This window comes from Salvelinus alpinus, chromosome 31 (assembly GCF_045679555.1).
Source record: "Salvelinus alpinus chromosome 31, SLU_Salpinus.1, whole genome shotgun sequence".
Lineage (NCBI taxonomy): Eukaryota > Metazoa > Chordata > Actinopteri > Salmoniformes > Salmonidae > Salvelinus > Salvelinus alpinus.
The window spans coordinates 12,978,528-13,004,926 of NC_092116.1; the positions used below are offsets into that span (position 1 = coordinate 12,978,528).

At 41.7% G+C, this 26,399-nt stretch overlaps 1 protein-coding gene across 5 annotated transcripts in view; it reads right to left on the reverse strand.

Moving 5' to 3' along the window:
- LOC139561905 (multiple PDZ domain protein-like) overlaps nucleotides 1–26,399 on the reverse strand; it is a 65,566-nt gene that overhangs the window by 20,482 nt on the left and 18,685 nt on the right. For 2 of the 5 annotated variants that reach the window (XM_071379322.1, XM_071379321.1), the window contains exons 13-28: nucleotides 25,349–25,429; nucleotides 23,127–23,206; nucleotides 22,651–22,797; nucleotides 22,216–22,386; nucleotides 17,450–17,626; nucleotides 16,867–17,076; nucleotides 14,718–14,879; nucleotides 13,508–13,855; nucleotides 12,820–12,928; nucleotides 12,272–12,470; nucleotides 5,173–5,214; nucleotides 3,358–3,453; nucleotides 3,046–3,141; nucleotides 1,943–2,120; nucleotides 1,603–1,713; nucleotides 145–252 (exon numbers count right to left, since the gene is read on the reverse strand). In XM_071379322.1, coding sequence (XP_071235423.1) covers nucleotides 145–252; nucleotides 1,603–1,713; nucleotides 1,943–2,120; nucleotides 3,046–3,141; nucleotides 3,358–3,453; nucleotides 5,173–5,214; nucleotides 12,272–12,470; nucleotides 12,820–12,928; nucleotides 13,508–13,855; nucleotides 14,718–14,879; nucleotides 16,867–17,076; nucleotides 17,450–17,626; nucleotides 22,216–22,386; nucleotides 22,651–22,797; nucleotides 23,127–23,206; nucleotides 25,349–25,429 — 2,315 coding nt within the window. The remainder of the gene's footprint in view (nucleotides 1–144; nucleotides 253–1,602; nucleotides 1,714–1,942; nucleotides 2,121–3,045; nucleotides 3,142–3,357; nucleotides 3,454–5,172; nucleotides 5,215–12,271; nucleotides 12,471–12,819; nucleotides 12,929–13,507; nucleotides 13,856–14,717; nucleotides 14,880–16,866; nucleotides 17,077–17,449; nucleotides 17,627–22,215; nucleotides 22,387–22,650; nucleotides 22,798–23,126; nucleotides 23,207–25,348; nucleotides 25,430–26,399) is intronic. The other 3 variants (XM_071379324.1, XM_071379323.1, XM_071379325.1) reach the window with 2 other exon arrangements.

Consider the following 26,399-nt stretch of genomic DNA (forward strand, 5'->3'; position numbering starts at 1 on the left):
AAGAGTATATTATACACTGTAGGATTGAACCCACCACAAAAAGCAAACATTGAGCAGCAAAAGAAAGCAGTCTACATGAAGGAAGATTGGACACTGGGTCGCACACTCGCACACACGCACACACACACAGAGAGACAGTCTAACCTGAAGCGGAGAGGCAGGAGATAATAAGCTGGCAGAGGTTTGATTAGTGGGTCGTGGGTTGGATCCGGGGTGGGTGTTTAGCCGCAGAAGAAAGGGTAGGGGCGCCTTCTAAAAGCAACACAGGGGATCAACAGCAAGTCAAGGATACAGAAGTTGAAGGAAATGAAATGTGGGGGCAGAGCCCTGACAAAAATGTTATCAGGTGTCCAGGAAAGAAGGGAATAGACAAGAAAATGTTCAAAAGGAAAAACACCTCTGGAGTCAAATTATTCAAAAATGAGTGACTGGTAATGAATGTCCTCGAGGAGACTCATTTTCTTTTCAAGAAAATCAAAGTGGAGCTCTTTCTTAGAACCAAACAATAAATGTTTTAGAGAATCCTTAAGGCTTCTTTTGGATTATTCACCAGTGACACAGAAGAGTAGAAGGCCTTAAAGGGGAACTGCTAGGGAAGCATCATTACGATCTGTAGGTAGGTCCCAGTGGCACCATTTAAAAGAGCAAGAGCAATACATACCTGCCCGTAGCAGTTAACCTTTGTAGCATATAACGTTTGATCTCTTTTTTCCCCCTGGATGCACTCAGATTCCAATTTTTATTTGGGTCTCTTTTTGCACGTTTCTGTTGCATGCACATACAGTAGCCTATTAGAGAGTCTGAAAACTTCTGGATGGAGAGATAAAGCAACAGACTCTACTGATGTGCATAGAGAGAGATAGAGAGAGGAAGAAAGCAATACAAATAAACAGAGAGAGCGAGACAGAGCAAGAGATTACCTGGCACACGTGATAAGGCAAGCATTTTAAAGCGGTGCTGTATTTCTCTATGACTGGTGACGAAGCAGGGCTACAGTGGGACTCGGGCTGAGGAAGAGGTGCATGCTGGACTGGTTAGTTGAAGGTTAGTGGAAGGTTACGGAAAATGTCTGGAAAGCTTCAAACATGCATGAAAATGAATGATTGTAAGTGCATGAAAATGAATGATTGTAAGTCGGACATCAAGATATGTTGGCTATTGCAAAGCTGGTAGCAATTTCAGTAGGATATTAGTTCGTCATGCTTTTGGAGCCTAATGGCGCTTTCAAACCAATGAAGATGATGCAGACAAAATACAGTCAGTCACTTGAACTTTTAGTGAAATGAATCCTGACAAGGAGTCCATCAACGAATTGAATAATGAGATATAGATAGCTACTGTAGTATTTGTTAGATACAGGATGGTTAAGTAGCTTTTTGAAGTTAATGTTGTGTTAAATGGGATAATTAATGGTTTGGGACTAGGAAATAAAGTATTGTTGTTGAAAGACATTAGCCACTTAGCTAGCGTGCCAACACAGGACGTTAGCGTGACAACACAGGGCGCTAGCGTTCCAACACAGGGAGCTAGCGTGCCAACACAGGGCGCTAGCGTGCCAACACAGGGCGCTAGCGTGCCAACACAGGGAGCTAGAAGGCTCACCCTGGGCCTGTGGATGATACTCTGGACGAGGAACACGACAGGGTTTCCTGCCCTGCGGATGGCCTCCACAGCCTGCTCGTGACTGGCATCTCTCAAGTCCACGCCATCCACCTGATACATTCCAAAGAAACAAACAAGTAATTAATAGGTTTTTACTGTGCAATAACCATTTTGCCATGTCAAAGTAAATACATTCTACTGTGAAATACAAGAAACATTTTTACGGACAGATGTGATACAGCCTGGAATCGAACCAGGGACTGTAGTGATGCCTCATGCACTGAGATGCAGTTCCTTAGACTGCTGCGCCACTCGGGAGCACTAACATTGATGGGTGTACCTCAACAACCCTGTCTCCAGTCTTCAGGGTTCCATTGCGGCTGGCGGGGCTGTCCTCCAGGATGTGTTTGATGAAGATGCCCCGCATCACCTCGCCGTTGCTGAGGCGACTGCCCATTCCTCTGCCCCCCACGATGCTGATGCCAAGGGACTTGCCAGCTTCTTTTTTGAGCTCCACCCTGAGAGAGACGACATGCATTCTAAAATATATTTTAAAAAGGGGGTTCTTTATTGTACCACTTCTTGGGACACAGTTGGCCAACTCCTGTTCTGGGGTTCTAATTTGATTTATTTGTACACAAAGTAAAAATAAGATGTGACATTGAAGGAAGGAAATGGCTTGTGTAAGAACCTATTGAATACAAATTCAGGAGAGAGCAACGTTACAGAAGGTTCAACAATTTAGATTGTAAATGATTATCTGTTGCATAAAATAAAGGGCGCATTGTGTTGGGTCGGTAAACTAGGTAAACCTGATATGACTCTCTGTCTTTTAGATTAGGAAACTGTCAGGTGGCTCCATTTCTATTTGTGACATTCTAAACGTTGCAGCCCATTGAATTAGCCTCAGCTATTAATAATCCTGGAGGGCCACAGTGTTTGCTGATTTCCTCTTGATTGTCATTGATTGGACTGAGAGTGTCACACACTTGCGTTCCCTCGCCTAAAATCAGTCACTGATTAGAATCAGCAGACAGTGCAGAGCACCTCTCGAGGACAAGGGTGAGGACACCGGTTTTGAACAATATTACTATCACAACGCAGAACCCAGACAGTGGGTAATATGTGTGCAGGGTCTAGCCCAGTTCCAAAGTGGTATAACTAATGCCATGAACCTTGGCTTGACATCCAAATCAGTGCTTATTGCTTATTTATCCAATCAGATTTTTCCCCTTAACATTAGAGTTGGAAAGAGGGTATGTCCCCTATCTTTGCCATGATAAACGCTTAAAATTAGCTCTTAGGAAGTCACATCCAGTTGACTACTTTAAAATAGTGAAAGCCTTCAATGGCGCTGCCGATGCTAAAACAGGCTTTGTGGAAAGGTCACCCTCTATCCAACTCTATGTTCTGGACCAAGACAAAGTCTAACTTCCTACTCACCTCCTGGGCTGGTTCCAGTTACTGAAGGTGGCACTCTGTAGCTCACTCTCCTCTCCCTCTCCATCCTCTCGCTCTGGGAGTTCTGGGATTTCTCTTCTGCAAAGAGACAAACAGAAAACAGCCGCCTTTGTAAACCATAGCTGGTCTGATAGTAATTGACTTGTTTTAGTACTGTCTGGAGTACAACAAAATAATATTGCGAAAGTTAGTCTATGCTTGAAATCAAAAGCATGAATTTAGTGAGGGCATCGTCATGAAAATACCTTTCTATAATGTATTACTTCTATAAAGTTGTATAACGTTTGAGCTTACTTTGGGGCCTGAGGAGCATCAGAGAAGATGTCATCTTTAGGCTGCTCCAGGCTGGCCTTGTACTCCTCCAGATACTCCACGGGAACATAGGTGATGCTGATAACACACACACACACGTGCGCACACACGCACACCAATGAGCCTCAGCACACTCCTGATAACAACCTGACCAAGATTTGTCATCATCACTGCAAATACCCCCAAATATATAACCTATCCATAAACATATGACACGAGAGTTCAACCTTGTGTGCAAGCATGTCAATATTCATCATTAGGAATGACATGAACGTTTAACAAAGCATTAGTGTGGAAGTGCCTGCATTCATATGCCACCTGGTATGATAGAAAGGGCACTTTTACAAAAGGACTTTTATTTATTCATAGACGTCTAATCTACATGCAGGAGCGCACCTGTTTTTCTCCCCGTCCAAATTAACTGTGCGGCACAAGATTGCAGGAGGGGAAGGAATGAACTCTAAATTTCTCTGGCAATGCATTCTGCCTATCATGAGCCCAAGGTGAGCCGTCAATGAATAATGTAGCAGACGTCCCCGCATAACTATCCAAAACAGATGTTTCCGTCGTTCATAAATGTCTGGGCCAATAAAGTTGTCTCGAATCGAATTGAGTGGCAGAATTCTTTCCAAAATATGTCATGGAGGTTTGAAGGGAACATCAATTGGAACACCAAATGTACTGGAACAGAAGAACAACTTTCCAAAATATTAAGAATTTAACGAAAGTGAAGTAGCAAAGAGCATAGATCTGCTTTTGTAGGCCCAGTTTCAAGTAATTAATCGTGATTAGATGATTCTAAAGCACACACACACGTACACATTTGAGTGAAGATGACAGATCTAACAACAACGGATTCATTCGTACTTCAACATTAGGACATGCAGACACTGAGGTACTTGAATCCCTGTTCATTCAAACAGCAATTCAAATGTTTCCAAAAACAGATGATGGAAGGAACAAGTGGATTAGTGTGTGATGGAGCAAAGTTCAAAAAGTTCCAAATGAATCGTTATCGCCACACAAATGGACCTGCAAGCCCCATAGTCCCAGAAAAGAATGTCAATGGAGTGTTAAGGATGACGTTTTAATGGTTAGTGGTGCAGTCCAGTCCAGTGAGAGATTTATCCAGATACACATTGACTGTGTGTTAGGCCTGTGTTAACTTGACTACCTGTGCGCATGGACACCAATAGAAGCTTAGCTGCCACACCAAAGAAAATGGTTTGGAGATATATCTGTGTTGGTATTGGCAATTTTGAAATACATTAGCAATTTTAAATCTGTAAAACGGTGATTAGCTGCGGTCACTTTGCTGTATGTCGCCAATAAGATTATCTGATCTGGAGAATTTTAATGGCCACAGATTTCAACATAATTTTACAATATTTTGTATTATTAATGAGTAAGAAGTAACAGTTAAGTAGTTTGCTCTTTTTTTAATTGAACTGGTCAGACTAAGGTTTGTGTATGGAAGATATATGGTTGATATAAGATTTACGTATGGTAGCTATATATATGGTTGATATAAGATCTGTGTATGGTAGATATATGGCTGAGATAAGGTTTGTGTAAGTAGATATACAGTATGGTTGATATACTGTATGTGTAAGTAGATATACAGTATGGTTGATATACTGTATGTGTTTTAACTTCTAGATCTGGATAAAACTTCCAACCATGGACAGGCGATGAGGCCCATATGAGAATGGTGAGGTAGAGTGGACAGTGAGGAAACAAATTAAAATGGCAGATTACGGTTGCACACCCGTCAGCGTGGGAGTTAGCAATACTCACACATAAAAGGGGCACAGATCGTCCTCTGGTGCACAAGCAGATCTAGAAGGTGAAGAGGATTTTATGGGCTAACATACTGTACTGAGAAGTTTAGAGTAGAGCAAGCAGGACTTGAGATACTGAAAAGAATGGTGCCCCACACTTTAATGTAGCTTCCCTCGAATACATGGAGAAAATACAATTTAGGAAAGTGAAGGGCATTAGTGAGTTGTTCAAATTTCACCATTGAGCATCTATGCTAGCACAGTCCAAATGCTGTAGTCCAAAAGCCTTTCTATAGTACTGCAAGTCTGACCTTAATGATGCCGACAGTATTCAATTGGTGTTCGTCAGAAATATTAAATGTGCAGTACCAGACCAAAGTTTGGACATACCTACTTATTCAATGTTTTTTCTTTATTTTTACTATTTTCAACATTGTAGAATAATAGTAAAGACATCATAACTATGCAATAACATATATAGAATCATGTAGTAACCAAAAAAGTGTTAAACAAATCAATATACAGTGGGGCAAAAAAGTATTTAGTCAGACACCAATTGTGCAAGTTCTCCCACTTAAAAAGATGAGAGAGGCCTGTAATTTATCATCATAGGTACACTTCAACTATGACAGACAAAACAAGAAAACAAAATCCAGAAAATCACATTGTAGGATTTTTAATTTATTTATTTGCAAATTATGGTGGAAAATAAGTATTTGGTCAATAACAAAAGTTTCTCAATACTTTGTTATATACCCTTTGTTGGCAATGACAGAGGTCAAACGTTTTCTGTAAGTCTTCACAAGGTTTTCACACACTGTTGCTGGTATTTTGGCCCATTCCTCCATGCAGATCTCCTCTAGAGCAGTGATGTTTTGGGGCTGTTGCTGGGCAACACGGACTTTCAACTCCCTCCAAAGATTTTCTATGGGGTTGAGATCTGGAGACTGGCTAGGCCACTCCAGGACCTTGAAATGCTTCTTACGAAGCCACTCCTTCGTTGCCCGGGCGGTGTGTTTGGGATCATTGTCATGCTGAAAGACCCAGCCACGTTTCATCTTCAATGCCCTTGCTGATGGAAGGAGGTTTTCACTCAAAATCTCACGATACATGGCCCCATTCATTCTTTCCTTTACACGGATCAGTCGTCCTGGTCCCTTTTCAGAAAAACACCCCAAAGCATGATGTTTCCACCCCCATGCTTCACAGTAGGTATGGTGTTCTTTGGATGCAACTCAGCATTCTTTGTCCTCCAAACACAACGAGTTGAGTTTTTACCAAAAAGTTCTATTTTGGTTTCATCTGACCATATGACATTCTCCCAATCTTCTTCTGGATCATCCAAATGCTCTCTAGCAAGCTTCAGACGGGCCTGGACATGTTCTGGCTTAAGCAGGGGGACACGTCTGGCACTGCAGGATTTGAGTCCCTGGCGGCGTAGTGTGTTACTGATGGTAGGCTTTGTTACTTTGGTCCCAGCTCTCTGCAGGTCATTCACTAGGTCCCCCCGTGTGGTTCTGGGATTTTTGCTCACCGTTCTTGTGATCATTTTGACCCCACGGGGTGAGATCTTGCGTGGAGCCCCAGACCGAGGGAGATTATCAGTGGTCTTGTATGTCCTTCCATTTCCTAATAATTGCTCCCACAGTTGATTTCTTCAAACCAAGCCGCTTACCTCTTGTAGAATCAGTTTTCCCAGCCTGGTGCAGGTCTACAACTATGTTTCTGGTGACCTTTGACAGCTCTTTGGTCTTGGCCATAGTGGAGTTTGGAGTGTGACTGTTTGAGGTTGTGGACAGGTGTCTTTTATACTGATAACAAGTTCAAACAGGTGCCATTAATACAGGTAACGAGTGGAGGACAGAGGAGCCTCTTAAAGAAGAAGTTACAGGTCTGTGAGAGCCAGAAATCTTGCTTGTTTGTAGGTGACCAAATACTTATTTTCCACCATAATTTGCAAATAAATTCATAAAAAATCCTACAATGTGATTTTCAGATTTTTTTTTCTCATTTTGTCTGTCATAGTTGAAGTGTACCTATGATGAAAATTACAGGCCTCTCTCATCTTTTTAAGTGGGAGAACTTGCACAATTGGTGTCTGACTAAATACTTTTTTGCCCCACTGTATATTTAATATTTGAGATTCTTCAAAGTAGCCACTCTTTGCCTTGATGACAGCTTTGCACACTCTCGGCATTCTCTCAACCAGCTTCACCTGGAATGCTTTTCCAACAGTCTTGAAGGAGTTCTCACATATGCTGAGACACCAGTCTCAACGTCCGGGATGCTGGCCTTCTAGGCAGAGTTCCTCTGTCCAGTGTCTGTGTTATTTTGCCCATCTTAATCTTTTATTTTTGTTGGCCAGTCTGAGATATGGCTTTTTCTTTGCAAATCTGCCTAGAAGGCCAGCATCCCGGAGTCGCCTCTTCACTGTTGACGTTGAGACAATGTTTGCAATGTTCTGTGAAGGAAGTAATACACAGAATTGTACGAGATCTTCAGTTTATTGGAAATTTCTCGCATGGAATAGCCTTCATTTCTCAGAACAAGAATAGTCTGACGAGTTTCAGAATAAATGTCTTTGTTTCTGGCCATTTTGAGCCTGTAATCGAACCCACAAATGCTGATTCTCCAGATACTCAACTAGTCTAAAGAAGGCCAGTTGTATTGCTTCTTTAATAAGCACAACAGTTTTCAGCTGTGCTAACATAATTGCAAAAGGGTTTTCCAACGATCAATTAGCCTTTTAAAATGATAAACTTGGATTAGCTAACACAACGTGCCATTGGAACACAGGAGTGATGGTTGCTGATAATGGGCCTCCGTACGCCTATGTAGATGTTCCATTAAAAAAAATCAGCCGTTTCCAGCTACAATAGTCATTTACAACATTAACAATGTCCACATTGTATTTCTGATCAATTTGATGTTATTTTAATGGACAAAAAAGTGCTTTTCTTTCAAAAACAAGAACATTTCTAAGTGACCCCAAACTTTTGAACGGTAGTGTATATTGATTTGTTTAACACTTTTTTGGTTACTACATAATTCCATGTGTTATTTCATAGTTTTGATGTCTTCACTATTATTCTACAATGTAGAAAACAGTAAAAATAAAGAAAACCCCTTGAATGAGTAGGTGTGTCCAAACTTTGACTGGTACTGTATACAAATTTAGGAACTAAATTTGATCACCCTTTTGATTGATACTGTATACAGATGTAGGATCTTAATTTGATCACCCTGTTGCAGGAGAACTTTTCTGCAAGGCAGAACATTTAAAACTTGTAGTTTTAAAAGGTTTAAAAGGGTTTCTGAAGTTTGCGATTTCAACTTTGAAATTTCAGAGTTGATTTTCCCTCACGAGAAATGTATCAACCCCTGCAAAAATGTCCATTAATTATAATTCACATAATAATTCACATTTCCTGTAGCTGTAGGATTATTTTCCTGCTGTAGCAAACTGGCTCAAATTAAGATCCTACATATGAACATTCTATCATGCTTTGCGTGGCACAACTTTTAAGTGATATTAAGGTGGTCTATGACTCACAACACTGGATTACAATGACCTTTCCTAAGTGCATTGTTAAAATTAAACTGAGCTCCTCAACACACTCTACTGCATTATAATGTTTACTACACATTCATTGTCAGGTGTTGTTTCTGAGGTATGCATTTTAGTCATCTCAATTCAGTTCAATGAAATGTGTATTTTCTTCGGTTAAAACAGTTAGCTGTTGTGTGGGAGATGTACTAGGAGAAGATAATATTTCTACGAGAGGTTCAAAACAAATTACATTAATGGGATCATTTGGCACAATTTACTCAAATGCAAAACACTACGAAGCTTAACTCAATGCTTGACTTGCTCATAATTGTAGACATAGGCTTTAGAAAAAGCCACCAAATCATTTACATAACAAAAAAATAAATATTCCACATTTGATCAAGAGGCATTTAGTGTGATGTCAGGCACCATTTATCTGATTGTATAATAGTGTGTCTATGTAAAAGTCCTCTCTAAAAGTGTGTGTATATGTGTAGTGAATCTAGGGATAATATATTTGAGGTGAAATCTGCCCTGTATGTACAGTTGAAGTCGGAAGTTTACATACACCTTAGCCAAATACATTTAAACTCAGTTTTTCACAATTCCTGTAATCCAAGTAAAAATTCCCTGTCTTTGGTCAGTTAGGATCACCACTTTATTTTAAGAATGTGAAATGACAGAATTATTTTTTAAATTTTATTTATCCATTATTTTACCAGGTAAGTTGACTGAGAACACGTTCTCATTTGCAGCAACGACCTGGGGAATAGTTACAGGGGAGAGGAGGGGGATGAATGAGCCAATTGTAAACTGGGGATTATTAGGTGACCATGATGGTTTGAGGGCCAGATTGGGAATTTAGCCAGGACACCAGGGTTAACACCCCTACTCTTACGATAAGTGCCATGGGATCTTTAAATTACCTCAGAGTCAGGACACCCGTTTAACGTCCCATCCGAAAGACGGCACCCCACACAGTGCCCTGGGGCATTGGGATATTTTTTTTAGACCAGAGGAAAGAGTGCCTCCTACTGGCCCTCCAACAACACTTCCAGCAGCATCTGGTCTCCCATCCAGGGACTGACCAGGACCAACCCTGCTTAGCTTCAGAAGCAAGCCAAGTGGTATTCAGGGTGGTATGAATAATAGTAGAGAGAATGTCACGCCCTGACCTTAGTATTCTATGTTTTCTGTATTATTTTGGTCAGGTCAGGGTGGGTATGCTTGTTTTTGTCATGTCTAGGGTTTTTGTAGATCATGTTTTTTTGTAAGTCTAGGTAATTGTAGGTCTATGGTGACCTGAATTGGTTCCCAATCAGAGGCAGCTGTTTATCGTTGTCTCTGATTGGGGATCCTATTTAGGTTGCCATTTTCCAGTTTGGTTTGTGGGTTATTGTCTATATGTAGTTGCATGTCAGCACTTGTGTCACGTTCCTGACCTGTTTTCTCTTATTTTTGTATGTTTAGTTGGTCAGGGCGTGAGTTGGGGTGGGCATTCTATGTTATGTGTTTCTATGTTGGTTTAATGGGTTGCCTGATATGGTTCTAAATTAGAGGCAGGTGTTTGACATTTCCTCTGATTGAGAACCATATTAAGGTAGGATGTTCTCACTGTTTGTTTGTGGGTGATTGTCTTCCGTGTCTGTGTTTGTCGCGCTACACGGGACTGTTTCGGTTTGTGTAGTCTATTCCTGTTCTGCGTGTTTATGTAAGTTTTCCAGTTCAGGTCTGTCTACGTCGTTTTGTTGTTTTGTAATATTCACAAGTGTATTTCGTGTTTCGTCTTTTACTTTAAATAAATTCATTATGTCCTATAACCACGCTGCACTTTGGAGAAAGACCGTTACAACTTGTTATAATATAACTTCATGGTCGTTTTGTTATTTTGTTAGTTTGTTTAGTGTTCTTCGTGTTTCTTTCTTCATTAAAAGGAAGATGTATTATAATCACGCTGCGCCTTGGTCTCCTCTATACGATGAACGTGACAGAGAAAGATATATTTCAGCTTTTATTTATTTCATCACATTCCCAGTGGGTCAGATGTTTACATCCACTCAATTAGTATTTGGTAGCATTTCCTTTAAATTGTTTAACTTCGGTCAAACATTTCGGGTAGCCTTCCACAAGCTTCCCACAATAAGTTGGGTTAAATTTGGCCCATTCCTCCTGACAGAGCTGGTGTAACTGAGTCAGGTTTGTAGGCCTCCTTGCTCACACACGCTTTTCAGATCTGCCCACAAGTTTTCTATGGGATTGAGGTCAGGGCTTTGTGATGGCCACTCCAATACCTTGACTTTGTTGTCTTTAAGCCATTTTGCAACAACTTTGGAAGTACGCTTGGGGACATTGTCCATTTGGAAGACCTATTTGCGACCAAGCTTTAACTTCCTGACTGATGTCTTGAGATGTTGCTTCAATATATCCACATAATTTTCCTTCCTCATGATGCCATCTATTTTGTGAAGTGCACCAATCTCTCCTGCAGCAAAGCACCCCCACAACATGATGCTGCCACCCCCGTGCTTCACGGTTGGGATGGTGTTCTTCGGCCTGCAAGCATCCCCCTTTTTCCTCCAAACATAACGATGGTCATTATGGCCAAACAGTTCTATTTTTGTTTCATCAGACCAGAGGACATTTCTCCAAAAAGTACAATCTTTGTCCCTATGTGCAGTTGCAAACTGTAGTCTGGCCTTTTTATGGCGGGTTTGGAGCAGTGGCTTCTTGCTTGCTGAGCGGCCTTTCAGGTTATGTCGCTATATGACTCGTTTTACTGTGGATATAGATACTTTTGTACCTGTTTCCTCCAGCATCTTCACAGTGTCCTTTGCAGTTGTTCTGGGATTGATTTGCACTTTTCACACCAGAACGCATCTCCTTCCTGAGCGGTATGACGGCTGTGTGGTCCCATGGTGTTAATACTTGCGTACTATTGTTTGTACAGATGAACGTGGTACCTTCAGGCATTTGGAAATTGCTCCCAAGGATGAACCAGACTTGTGGAGGTCTACAATAATCTTTCTGAGGTCTTGGCTAATTTCTTTAGATTTTTTCCCCCATGATGTCAAGCAAAGAGGCACTGAGTTTGAAGGTAGGCCTTGAAATACATCCACAGGTATACCTCCAATTGACTCAAATTATGTCAATTAGCCTATCAGAAGCTTCTAAAGCCATGACATCATTTTCTGGAATTTACCAAGCTGTTTAAAGGCACAGTCAACTTAGTGTATGTAAACTTCTGACCCACTGGAATAGTGATACAGTGAATTATAAGTGAAATAATCTGTCTGTAAACAATTGTTGGAAAAATGACTTGTGTCATGCAAAAAGTAGAAGTCCTAACCGACTTGCCAAAACTGTAGTTTGTGAACAAGAAATTTGTGGAGAGGTTGAAAAACAAATTTTAATAACTCCAACCTAAGTGTATGTACATTTCTGACTTCAACTGTATATGCAGTATTTGGGATATTTTAATTTAGGCCTATAGTGAAACCATATAAAAACAGGTTTCCAAGGACAAGGTTTCAAAATATTGAACATATTGCATAGCCCGGGTCCTTACCCCATGTCTGGCCCGATGAGGGAGTGTCTCCGGAGCATGGCGCGGGCCTGTGTATTGGTCAGGTTGGCCGTGGGCTCGCCGTTGATGGCCAAGATGAGGTCCCCCACCCCCAGACGGCCGTCTCGGCTGATGGAGCCTCCGTGGATGATGCTGCGGATGTGCATCCCCAAGCCATCCTTGACGGCGCTCACCGTCATTCCTGTAGGTAGATACAAACACAACATTCTCAAAGACCTGAAACCTATACGTAATACATTCACCCACATTTATGTGTAATGTGTTCAATCTTTAATCATGTGTTAATAATGTTGATGCGCTGGAGATCCACATAGATAATATCATAGTTAATATCCAACAACCTTAACAGACAGAAAGACCATAATGCAACAGATATTGCATTATTTACATAAAATTTTAAGTTATAAAGATGAATGATTTATTATTAAAAAGTGAACACTGTTCTCTTCACAGCAATTTCTCATCAGGGCTGACATTTAGAAAAAGAAATATAGGAATATACAGCATATTGCCAAAGTATTAATACAAACCGAGACTGGAGTTGCCCTTGACAACAGTGATTGTCCTTTCAAAATTACTCCCAGTGGTTATAATCTTGTCCCCTTCCTCTTTGGACTGCTTTACAGATGGCTCATCCCCCTTGAGAATGACGATTCAATAAAAAGTTTTCATTAATCACATTTCTCTATATTTTCTATGGTACAAAATCCAAAAACGAATAATTGTGACAGAATGAGATTGAGTTTAAATTCTAAAATATTTTCTATGGAGGAAGTTTTGGTACAAAATTTAAATAAAATTAAACAATTGTGACAGAATAAAATATAGTTAATCTAAACTACCAGTGAGGTTACGTGGGAACGATTAGTAAGGCCAGGGAATCAAACATACAAGGTAAGGAAGGGGTTTATCTTAAATTATTTTCTGTTATGCCATTACCTTCAGCATGTAATACCTAGAAATTAGATTCTAGTAAAAAGTAGAATGTTTAAAACTGGTTAGCCAAAAGATATTAGCCATTATTCTCGTAAATCCAATTAATTTCACATTGGCCTGTGATGAGTCGTACTGCATTTCAACATTTGTTAAACGTAACTTCTTGCATTTCAAGTTCCTGATGACCAATTTACACATGATTGTTTGATTATGATGCACACTTAATGACATTTGATGGCAAACCGACAGATGGCACAGCTCTTTAGATGAAGGCTGGTTTACCTTCATTAAGCCTTCCATCTCCCCTATGTCCGCAACGGCCATGGCGGACTCCACCGGAAAACGCAGAGACTGCATTGGCTCCCCCAAATCATTCAAACCGGGCTCGGGGTCAGTGTACGGACTGTACGAGTTCGACAGATCCGACGGCACCAAATGGGTTAATTGATGCGCCAGGTACTGATCGGAGCTAGCTAGTGTGTTGTCAATCATTAGGGTGTGACTTCCAATACTCCTGGGCAGGGGGAAAGCGATAGGATTCTCCTCCGGGGAAAAGGGTTCAGTGTCGTCTGTGAGGCAGGACAACGTCACGAAGGGATGTTCGGTCAACAAGTCCAGACGAGCACTCCGCTATGTAGGTAAAACAAACCAGACGAGCCAAAATGGAGGTTACACCTCGTTAGTTTCACAATCACCCAACTGGGGGGTTTTCGTCTACCTCGGTCGCCGTTCTGCACTCCTCGTAATGAGCCATTGAAAAGCCATCAGTGACAGATGGGGAATAGCGATAATTACAGATGATCCTGTTTTAGAGTGTGCGATGCACCAAATATCTCTTTATTATCATCCTAGATATATTTCATGAGGCCCGGACTGTGCTGCAATGAATCTCTTCAGCGATTCCTTAAGCATCTGAGATGGCAATATAAAACTTGGGAAAATAAATCCCTGGGAGAGCAAACTATTTGGAAGAACTGCAACAAGCAGAAATGCTGAGAGCAGGACTGAAGCACGCAACAGACCATTTAATTCTAATAGGGTAGTCATATCTTGTTACGGTGCAGTGCAGTATATAGGTAGATACTAATCTAAAAAACACTCAACCATTCATCCATAAGTAGTCTGGGGCCAGTACTCCAAGACAAAGCTCTACAACAAAAACAGGCAACATACAGTACATGCAAAGGGGTTAACAACAAAATAAACATTGTGTCACTTCAATATAGCTGCCAGTTTGAAGAAGGTAAACAATTATAGATAGCACAGTACTTCTAATGTCAACCTTGTATGGTAGAATAATCAACTTATTTTGATTACGTGAGGGATTTTCTTAGTGAAAAAGGCAGCAGCTTGCAATTGCTCCAATGACATTGAAATAAATGACATGACCATACTGATACTGCTTTTGCTTTGAAATAAGCTTTCTAAAATTGCTGACTGTAATGGCTTTAAAATTGACTTAGCTAGCCACAGTGCAAGTTTGTTGGCCTACCTTGGGTGTGGAGGACTGCAAAATCATCTGGTAGGACAGGTCAGCGCTGCAGGTGCTGCCATGGAGGGCAAGCATGGATGCCTGGAAGGTGTCATCCTCCTCGCCAGAGAAGCGATGCGCCAACACCCTCTCGTCGGTCAGGTCTACCTCATTGGAGTCAATCTGCATTAAAGAATGTCAATGTAGTGAATTGGATGGGGAATATGTCTCTCTATGCCATGGATGAGCTATCCAATCATGGATAGCTGTGTGGGTGCCATCAGAGCCATTTCAAAAGGATATATTGTTTTTTGTTGCTCAAATTTGATTAGAGTTATGAATTAAATTCAATTCCCTTGATAGAGTATTTTAAAGGATGCATTTTAGAAGTCACAATGGTTACTTTGTGTCTAATTTTGATTGGTTGGTTTTTCCCTTGTCCCTCAATTTCATTGATTAGTTTGACTTGTCCCCAACGGAAACTAACCAATGCAGGCTCTGCCCAGAAACGATGGCCCTCTGCTGGCTCCTCCTCTCTCTCTTTAACCAGCAGAGTGTTGAATATAAAAGAACAGATTCCCGAGAATGACGACGGACTGCCCTCTTCATTGTATGGCTGTGGAGACAGGGCTGTAAATGGAAAATATCCGGAAATTCTCAGAAAGAAATACTGAGGAAATTCCAATCATTGTCTACAAATTCACAAGCCAAATATGATTGGAGTTGTTAAATTTTTTAGTTGAGGTTGTTAGTAGCGAAAGGAGTGTGAGTTTTATTGGTTTGATTTGGTCTCCATGGTTTGGTCTCTACTTTTGTAATAGTTTGGTGACAAGTTGTACTTGGTTATTTGATTTCCAAAGGACTTCAAAAGAGATAATTTCTTGGAGTTTGCCACAGATTGCTTTAAATGGACCGTTTGATCTTGATTGTATCTAGCGCAATGCCCGGCGAGCAAGAGATATAGAGAAAAGAGGGAAAGATTGGAGAAGCTATTAGAGGCTTATACCAGTCAAACTCAATTTTGTGAAGCAATATAACAAAAATGCCACTCCCACCTCCCTAAAAAAAAAAAACACATTCCAGGAGCTGCAGGAAAGCTCGATAACTCCACTTCACAAAAACACTGTAATCCACCGGACATGCAACAACCTTGACATCAGAGCCAGAACTTACTGTATGTTCTCATCATAATCTAATGGCAAGCCCAATAGAGAAATGTAACTCTGAAGCTGAAAGAATGCAACCAATTTTCACAGAAAGACTAAACAAGCAATCCCTCAGGTGGTGAATATGTTTGTAGGAAAACCCTTATTTTGACAGCTGCCTCAATGCATTTATGTACACGGACTCCAAGGTGCCTCAAAATGCAATAATAAAGCAATATGATACAAAAGGCAGAGATATTTGTGCTGCCTTATGCTGTTGTCAGGGAGCTTGGAGGTGAGTATGTCAGCATTAGCATGTGGCCTAACTCTACTGTCTCAGCATGAAAAATTCAACACATCTGTAAGATGAGCCCTCATTATTGGGTGGCCACACATCGGAGAGAAAATGCACACAAATGCTGAGCGCGCGCACACACACACACAAACGCTCACATACAGTGAGCTCCAAAAGTATTGGGACAGTGACATGTTTTTTTGTTGTGGCTCTGCACTCCAGCACTTTGGATTTGAAATGATACAATGACTATGAGGTTAAAGTGCAGACTGTCAGTTTTAATTTGAGGGTATTTTCATCCATATCGGGTGAACGGTTTAGAAATTACTGCATTTAGTGTACATGTTCCCCCCATTTTAGGGGACCAAAGTATTGGGACTAATTCACTTGTGTGTATTAAAGTAGTCAAAAGTTTAGTATTTGGTCCCATATTCCTAGCACGCAATGATGACTTTTGGTCCCCTAAAATGAAGGGACTATGTACAAAAAGTTATGTAATTTTAAACGGTTCACATGATATGGATGAAAATACACTCAAATTAAAGCTGACAGTCTGCACTTTAACCTCATAGTCATTCTATCATTTCAAATCCAAAGTGCTGGAGTACAGAGCCAAAACAACAACGGTCACTGTCCCAATACTTCTGGAGCTCACTGTACATATAAAACACGCACACACACACCTCACTAGTCTCTCCATAGGACAGACCTCACAATAGGGTGTCCTTACAGGTAGTGGTTTGGCCACCCCAATGTGGACCTTGCCGATGTTAGCCCCCTTCAATGCCTGGACAGCGTCCTCCAGACTGGCGTTGTCCAGGTTGGTGCTGTTGACGAACATGAGCCGGTCACCTGGCAATAGCCTGCCATCCTGTTCTGCCACTCCTTCAGACACCAGAGAGCGAATCACAATCACCGTCTTGGCAGGATCCATTGGGTCCTACGACAAGATCTGTGTCAGTGATGTCAATGGATGCACTCAACAGATAATCCAATACACCAACAAGGACGGAAATGTATCATTCACTTTTATTTGGAGGATTTGTTTATTCTGAATGTTCTGTAAATCACAAGTTATTACTTTTAACAAAAATAAGAGTAAGCAACTTAGTTTCAATCTACATGGGAAAAAACAGCGCATTGCAGTGTATTGAGTCACTTATGCTATTTGTTGAACTTCATTTCCAGGAGGGCAACGGCCCTAAAGCTCACGTGACCACTTCCTCCCAAAGTAAGAAGACAGGAACGACCCACAACAAAAGCGTATCATTCCTATGATAATCACTCCCATAATTCCAAATCAGAAATCCCACCTGGTAGTCCAAGATGCTGAATCCCAGTCCGCTCTCACCCTTCTCCAGCTCAATGTCCTGTATCTCCGTCTCCCACATGGCCAAAGGTGCTCCGAGTGTCTCATCCGTTACATTTTCCCTCGTCGCCACCCCCTCAGAACCTTCGAAAACCAGGAAACTGCCGAGGTCTCCCTGTATCTGCAGAGATAAACCCTCGATATCATCCCAGCACACGCATTCCTGACTCACTCCGAGCCCATAGGCTGCTGGTATTCCACTAGTACCGTTTCATAAGATCTTTGGCAGCACATTAAAGGGAATCTTTGGATGCTAAGCAGAAGTGCTGTATGCTTTTTTTTTCCTGAACTGAGGCATCTGATGAGCTGAGGAGAATTCCAAAATCCAAATGCAGGTTTCCTTTGTGTAGCTCCCTGGCTACTATTGCCTGTATCTCATGTATTGTCACAGTACCGGAGGTATTACTTTAGATGGATTGGTGTTAATAAAGAGTCAGCGTCCTTCCTAATCCTAAATCTTAATCCGTCATCATTGCCAATCTGGAGGCCCGGCAGAGCATTGAACAGACTGTGTTAAACTAATGGATGAGGGTGGATGAGTGAAGTAGGAGGACTTACTGATGTTGATTCCCAATCAGCCATTGAATATCAAGGGGTGGGGGAAAACAGTGTTTACTGTATGCTACTGTATGTCTAACACCCACCATTTTGTGAAGGACTTTCTGGCTTAAACCTTCAATTTTCAAATCACTTCCTGAACAATTCACTTGCTGAAATGAACAAAGTATATGACTGAATTGAAATCTGAATTGACCCCAAACATGCATGTTATATTGCATTATGTTTAGGCTAGTAAGCATTGAATATGCTATGACAGTTACTGGAACACTGACAGTTTAAAAAATACACTATGTAATAATGGTAATGTCAACAGCATCTACAGGTAACAAAATAAAGGAAACACTTGAGTAAATGAGGGATAGAAAGTATATTTAAAGCAGGTGCTTCCACACAAGTGTGGTTCCTGAGTTAATTGAGCAATTAAAACATCCCATCAGGCTTAGGGTCATATATACAAATGCCCAGTTGCCCATTATTTTGGCTACCATGGCTAGAAGAAGAGATCTCAATGACTTTGAAAGAATGGTCTCAAAGCTGCATAAGGGGTTTAAAGTGTCAAATCAAATTGTATTTGTCACATGTGTCAAATACAACAGGTGTAGACCTTACAGTGAAATGCTTACTTACAAGCCCTTAACCAACAATGCAGTTAAGAAAAATAAGTGCTAAGAAAGTGGGGGGTGAATGCAAATAGTCCAGGTAGCCATTTGATTCGCTTTTCAGGAGTCATATGGCTTGTGGATAGAAGCTGTTAAGAAGCCTTTTGGACCTAGACTTGGCACTCCGGTAATGCTTGCTGTGCGGTAGCAGAGAGAATGGTCTATGACTAGGGTGGCTGGGGTAGACATTTTTAGGGCCTTCCTCTGACACCGCCTGATATAGAGGTCCTGGATGGCACGCACTACCCTCTGTAGTGCCTTGCGGTCCAAGGCCGAGCAGTTGCCATACCAGGCGGTGATGCAACCAGTCAGGATGCTCTCAATGGTGCAGCTGTAGAACTTTTGAAGGATCTGACGACCCATGCCAAATCTTTTCAGTCTCTCCTCTCCTATATCAGTCTCCTCTCTCCTCCTGAGGAGGAATAGGCATTGTCGTGCCCTGTTCACGACTGTCTTGAACAGCAAGGAACTTGGACACTGTATAATGAAACGCGTTGCCATTAATTTGTTTTGGATTCGCTTTGTCTTGTGGGGTATGTACAGTTGAAGTCAGAAATGTACATACACCTTAGCCAAATACATTTCTTTGACCCCCTTTTTCTCCCCAATTTCGTGGTATGTAATTGTTAGTAGTTACTGTCTTTTCTCATCGCTACAACTCCCGCATGGACTCGGGAGAGGCGAAGGTCGAGAGCCATGCGTCCTCCGAAACACAACCCAACCAAGCCGCACTGCTTCTTAACACAGCGCGGATCCAACCCGGAAGCCAGCCGCACCAATGGTGTCGGAGGAAACACCGTACACCTAGCGACCTGGTCAGCGTGCACTGCGCCAGGCCCGCCACAGGAGGCGCTAGTGCGCGATGAGACAAGGATATCCCTGCCGGCCAAACCCTCCCTAACCCGGAGGACGCTAGGCCAATTGTGCGCCGCCCCATGGGCCTCCCGGTCGCGGCCGGCTGCGACAGAGCCTGGGCTGGAACACAGACTCTCTGGTGGCACAGCTAGCACTGCGATGCAGTGCCTTAGACCACTGCGCCACCCGGGAGGCTCAGCCAAATACATTTAAACTCAGTTTTTCTCAATTCCTGACATTTAATCCTAGTAAAAATCCCTGTCTAAAGTCAGTTAGGATCAGCACTTTATTTTAAGAATGTGAAATGACAGAATAATAGTAGAGAGAAAGATATATTTCAGCTGTTATTTATTTCATCACATTCCCAGTGGGTCAGAAGTTTACATACACTCAATTAGTATTTGGTAGCATTTCCTTTAAATTGTTTAACTTGGGTCAAACATTTCGGGTAGCCTTCCACAAGCTTCCCACAATAAATTGGGTGAATTTTGGCCCATTCCTCCTGACAGAGCTGGTGTAGCTGAGTCAGGTTTGTAGGCCACCTTGCTTGCACACGCTTTCTCAGTTCTGCCCACAAGTTTTCTATGGGATTGAGGTCAGGGCTTTGTGATGGCCACTCCAATACCTTGACTTTGTTGTCCTTAAGCCATTTTGCCACAACTGTGTAAGTATGCTTGGGGACATTGTCCATTTGGAAGACCAATTTGCAACCAAGCTTTAACTTCCTGATGATGTCTTGAGATGTTGCTTCAATATATCCACATAATCTTCCTTCCTCATGATGCCATCTATTTTGTGAAGTGCACCAATCTCTCCTGCAGCAAAGCACCCCCACAACATGATGCTGCCACCCCCGTGCTTCACGGTTGGGATGGTGTTCTTCAGCTTGCAAGCTCCCCCCCTTTTTCCTCCAAACATAACGATGGTCATTATGGCCAAACAGTTCTATTTTTGTTTCATCAGACCAGAGGACATTTCTCCAAAAAGTACAATATTTGTCCCCATGTGCTGTTGCAAACTGTAGTCTGGCTTTTTTATGGCGGTTTTGGAGCAGTGGATCCTTCTTTGCTGAGCGGCCTTTCAGGTTATGTCGATATAGGACTCGTTTTACTGTGGATATAGATACTTTTGTACCTGTTTCCTCCAGCATCTTCACAAGGTCCTTTGCTGTTGTTCTGGGATTGATTTGCACTTTTGCACCAAAGGATGTTAATCTCTAGGAGACAGAACGCATCTCCTTCCTGAGCGGTATGACGGCTGTGTGGTCCCATGGTGTTTATACTCACGTACTATTGTTTGTACAGATGAACGTGGTAACTTCAGGTGTTTGGAAATTGCTCCCAAGGATGAACCAGACTTGTGGGGGCCTACATTTTTTCCCCTAAGGTCTTGGTTGATTTCCCCATGATGTCAAGCAAAGAGGCACTGAGTTTGAAGGTAGGCCTTGAAATACATCCACAGGTACACCTCCAATTGACTCAAATGATGTCAATTAGCCTATCAGAAGCCATGACATAATTTTCTGGAATTTCCCAAGCTGTTTAAAGGCACAGTCAACTTAGTGTATGCAAACTTCTGACCCACTGGAATTGTTATACAGTGAATTATAAGTGAAATAATCTGTCTGTAAACAATTGTTGGAAAATGTACTTGTGTCATGCACAAAGTAGATGTCCTAACCAACTTTCCAAAACTATAGTTTTGTGGAGAGGTTGAAAAACAAATTTCAAATGACTCCAACCTAAGTGTACGTACATTTCTGACTTCAACTGTATGGGTGTCTGAGCTGTAGGTTATTTGATTATGCATACAATCTGGAATTGTCTATCGTTAATCTCTCATCAACACTCAACCACGAAAGACTGCCATGTATGTTGTTATTGTTAGTTATGTATGTGCAGTTAAGGGGAACGCGTGCTGCTCTGCTTGGAGCCAGATACAGCTTTGCTAGGTCTTTCTTTGCTGCACTTTACTATATTACTGGACAGTAATCAAGATGGGACAAGACCAGAGCCTGAATAACTAGTACAGTTGATTTGTTTCAAAAATGCAGAACATCTTTTTAACAGACATACCCCTCCTGATCTTCACAGCAACTTTGTCAAAATGACTTGACCATGATAATTGACCATGCAATGTTATACCTAGGAGTGTAGCTTCCTCAACTCACACCCTTTATGTTCAACTCCAGTTGAGGTTTAGGTCTTAGAGAATGTTTTAAACCATATACAATGCTTTTAGTTTTAGATGTAATTAAGACCAGTTTGCTGTTAATGACCCATTCTGATACTGACCATAACTTCTTATTTAGAATTTCTGTGAGCTCACTGCCTTTGGGTGCTGACATGTAGAGTGTGGAATCATCAGCATACATATTCATTCCAGCTTCATGTAAGACCAGTGGCAAATTATTTGTAAAAATATAAAAGAGTGAAAGGCCCAAGGCAACTGCCCTGAGGAACATCGCACTGTACATATCTGATGTTAGAAAAGCTTCCATTGAAGAACACTCTCTGGGTTCTACTGGATAAATAACTCTCCAACCATGCGATGGCAAGTAATGTAAATCCATAGCCGGTGAGTTTTTTCACTAACAACTTATGATCAATAACATCAAAGCAGAGTGGGGAAGTACCTTCATTTTAGGTTCAGTAGCAAATTCATCCAACCCTGGTTGGCCAGAATCCCTGTTACTCTTCAGGAGAGGGGCGGGCCTACAGCAAGCCATGTAGACACAGACAGGCAGCTCCTTCAGAATGCTCACCACTTCCTTGTGGGTCTCACCAATCAGGGATATTCCATTGACCTGAGAGGGGTGGGCACACACATCCAATGGTCAACACTTATGTTGAGTCACTCATGCCAGGATTCAATCCGATTAAAGGTTATAGGGCATTGCTGTTTTTAAAGGCAATGTTCCCACGCTTGCAGAGATCCTATTCAAGGTAAACTCTACATATATCCAAGGAATTTAGGCACCTTGATATCAGTGGTAGAAGAATTTGTGCACTAAGTAAGTTCCAGGCTAACGGTTGTTCACCATGTTCTCGCTATTGGCGGTGTCCCTTACTTCGAGCAGTTCGTCCCCACTGAAGAGTTTCCCACAGCGTCCCACTGGCCCCTCCGGCAGAACGGAGCGGATGTAGTGGTGCCCGCTGTTGGCATCCAGACTGATTCCCAGACCACTGCTCTCACTGAACTTCTCCACCTGGGCAACCTGTCATGGGCATGGGCACAACAGGTGGGCACAACTCAGTTGGCACAAAAACACTATGAAGCTTTTTCAAAAAATTATGCTTTCGCACATCTTATGAAATTGTCCTATAATGGTCAGCATTCAATTTACCTAGTGTGGCAATATAGTAGAATTTTTTTTAACGAACAATGTTTTTATTTACAACACATACAATAATGTTTTTATTCTGCAACCAGTGCTTTTCCATCTATACAATTGCAATATAATGAGTAAAACAGGAAAAAGTACAACCATGTATCATTTAGTAAAGATAGGCTGTGTTTGGGTGGATGTTACTTCTGTTAACTCACCACTACTTCGTTGCTGGGGCCGAGAGTCTCCTGCCACTTCTTCTTCAGCTCCAACTCCTCATCCTCTGTTAGCTTTGCATCTTAAAAACATCAACATACCATACACTGAGTGTACAAAACATTAGGAACACTTGCTCTTTCCAGTACATAGACTGACCAGGTGAAACCTTTGATCCCTTATTGATGTCACCTGTTAAATCCACTTCAATCAGTGTAGATGAAGGGGAGGAGACAGGTTAAATGAGTATTTTTAAGCCTTGATACAATTCAGATGTACCCTACCGTTCAAAAGTTTGGGGTCACTTAGAAATGTCCTTGTTTTTAAAAGTGGGAGGCCCCGGTGCACAACTGAGCAAGAGGACAAGTACATTAGAGTGTCTAGTTTGAGAAACAGATGACTCCAAAGTCCTCAACTGGCAGCTTCATTAAATAGTACCTGCAAAACACCAGTCTCAATGTCAACTGTGAAGAGGCGACTCCGGAATGCTGGCCTTCTGGGCAGAGTTGCAAAGTAAAAGCCATATCTCACTGGCCAATAAAAAAATTAAAATAAGATGGGCAAAAGAACACAGACACTGGACAGAGGAACTCTGCCTAGAAAACCAGCATCCCGGAGTCGCCTCTTCAATGTTGACGTTGAGACTGGTGTTTTGCAGGTACTATTTAATGAAGCTACCAGTTGACAACTTGCGAGGCGTCCGTTTCTCAAACTAGACACTAATGTACTTGTCCACTTGCTCAGTTGTGCACCGGGGCCTCCCACTCCTCTTTCTATTCTGGTTAGAGACAGTTTGTTCTGTGAAGTGAGTAGTACACAGCGTTGTACGAGATCTTCAGTTTCTTGGCAATTTCTCGCATGGAATAGCCTTCATTTCTCAGAACAAGAATAGACTGACGAGTTTCAGAAGAAAGGTCTTTGTTTCTGGCCATTTTGAGCCTGTAATCGAACCCACAAATGCTGATGCTCCAAATACTCAACTAGTCTAAAGAAGGCCAGTTGTATTGCTTCTACAATCAGACGACAGTTTTCAGCTGTGCTAACATAATTTCAAAAGGGTTTTCTAATGATCAATTAGCCTTTTAAAATGATAAACTTGGATTAGCTAACAACGTGCCATTGGAACACAGGAGTGATGGTTTATGATAATGGGCCTCTGTACGTCTATGTAGATATTCCATAAAAAATAAAGCAGCTGTTTCCAGCTACAATAGTCATTTACAACATTAACAATGTCTACACTGTATTTCTGATCAATTTGATGTTATTTTAATGGAGAAAAAAAGTGCTTTTCTTTCATTTCTAAGTGACCCCAAACTTTTGAACAGTAGTGTATGTGTTCCATTCAGAGGGTGAATGGGCAAGACAAACGATTTAAGTGCCTTTGAACAGGGTAGGTGCCAGGCGCATCGATTTGTGTCAAGAACTGCAATGCTGCTGGGTTTTTCACACTCAACAGTTTCCCGTGTGTATCAAGAATGGTCCAACAACCAAAGGACATTCAGCCAACTTGACACAACTGTGGGAAGCATTGGAGTCAAGGTGTCAAAAGCTTTCCCTGTGGAAAGTTTGACACCTTGTTGTCCATGCCCCGATGAATTGACGCTATTCTGAGGGCAAAACGGAGTGCAACTCAATATTAGGAAGGTGTTCCTAACGTTTTCTACACTCAGTGTAGACTTAAATAGGATGACGTTTAAAGTACATTCAACCAACTACTATGTCCCATCTGATTGATTCAGACTCAATGAGTCACAGCAAGCGGTAGGCTACAGTTAGACATCTCCAAACGCACTACTTGAAAGAGTTTACGCGTTACTTTAAGAACCACTTCAAAGGATCTTTCATTTACCCTTTAATGTGAAGAAAATCTGTATATATATTATGGAGAAAACATACAGATCCTTATGTTCTACATGCACATTATATTTGAAATGTGTGGTAACACTTCATTTGGATAGTCCATCTGTAGATGCTCAACAAGCTATCAACAGACGATCGAAACAACGTCAACAACATTTTTGCTGAATTACAACAGGGAAAACATCTATAGACATGCATTAATAGTTTGTTGAGCATCTACAGATGCATTGGTTCAATCATTTTGAAATTCACAGTAGCCTCAAACCAGTCCTCACAACAATAGCATACTTTAAAACAGATTCCAATCCATTAGCTATACTTAGTAAAGGACCCCAGATAACAGGGGAGTGGATTCACTTACCGTCTCTGGTGTTCTCAGTTAACTGATCCTTCACGTTGGTGACATCAGATTCCCCACTCAATGCCTGGTACTGTTTCTCATCTGCACCGGGGTAGACAATATATACACATCAATACACACATACACACTTGTAGTGCTCTTGGTTAAGTCATCTTGCTCCCAGCCCAAACATGGTGGTTATGATGGCATGGGTTGTGCATCGTGTCTTGTATGGTAAAGACACACACGCATCAGAGGTCTGCTTCAGTTAGGCCTGGTTCCAGCTCCGAACATGCTGGCTATGTCGTCACGGATTGTGTTATTATGGGTAGTGTGTGTGAGTGTGCACAAGTGTGTGTGTGTGCATGCACATGTGTATTTGTACTTCTAAATTTATGTGTATTGTTGTGTTATTTCACTACACCCGCAATAACATCTGCTAAATATGTGTCTGCGAGCAATAAAATGTGACTTGATTTTGTCATGCATTTTCCTACGCGTAAGTTTACTGGGGTTCGTGTGAGGCTGGCCCAATTACAGGTTAAAGGAGTTCAGGGTTTCCTAAAGCAGGGCGGAGCGCGCAGCCTTCTAAATCTGGAGCTGTGGTTGTGGTGAGAAGATACAAGTAGAGAAGCTTCACCATCCTTACGTAGATGGAGGACATTAAAGTTAGTGCAATGTTGTGGTTATGTGTACTGTCCTCAAGTAGGCACAGCCCTGCAGCGTCACCAGGGATGTGATCAGGGGCTGTATGTATCAAGCTTCTCAGAATAGCAGTACTGATCTAAAATCAGTTCCTCTGTCCAGAGTCTGTTCTTTTGCCCATCTTATTTTTTTATTTTTATTGGCCAGTGAGATATGGCTTTTACTTTGCAACTCTGCCTAGAAGGCCAGCATTCCGGAGTCGCCTCTTCACAGTTGACGTTGAGACTGGTGTTTTGCGGGTACTATTCAATGAAGCTGCCAGTTGAGAACTTGTGAGGTGTCTGTTTCTCAAACTAGACACTAATGTACTTGTCCTCTTGCTCAGTTGTGCACCGGGGCCTCCCACTCCTCTTTCTATTCTGGTTAA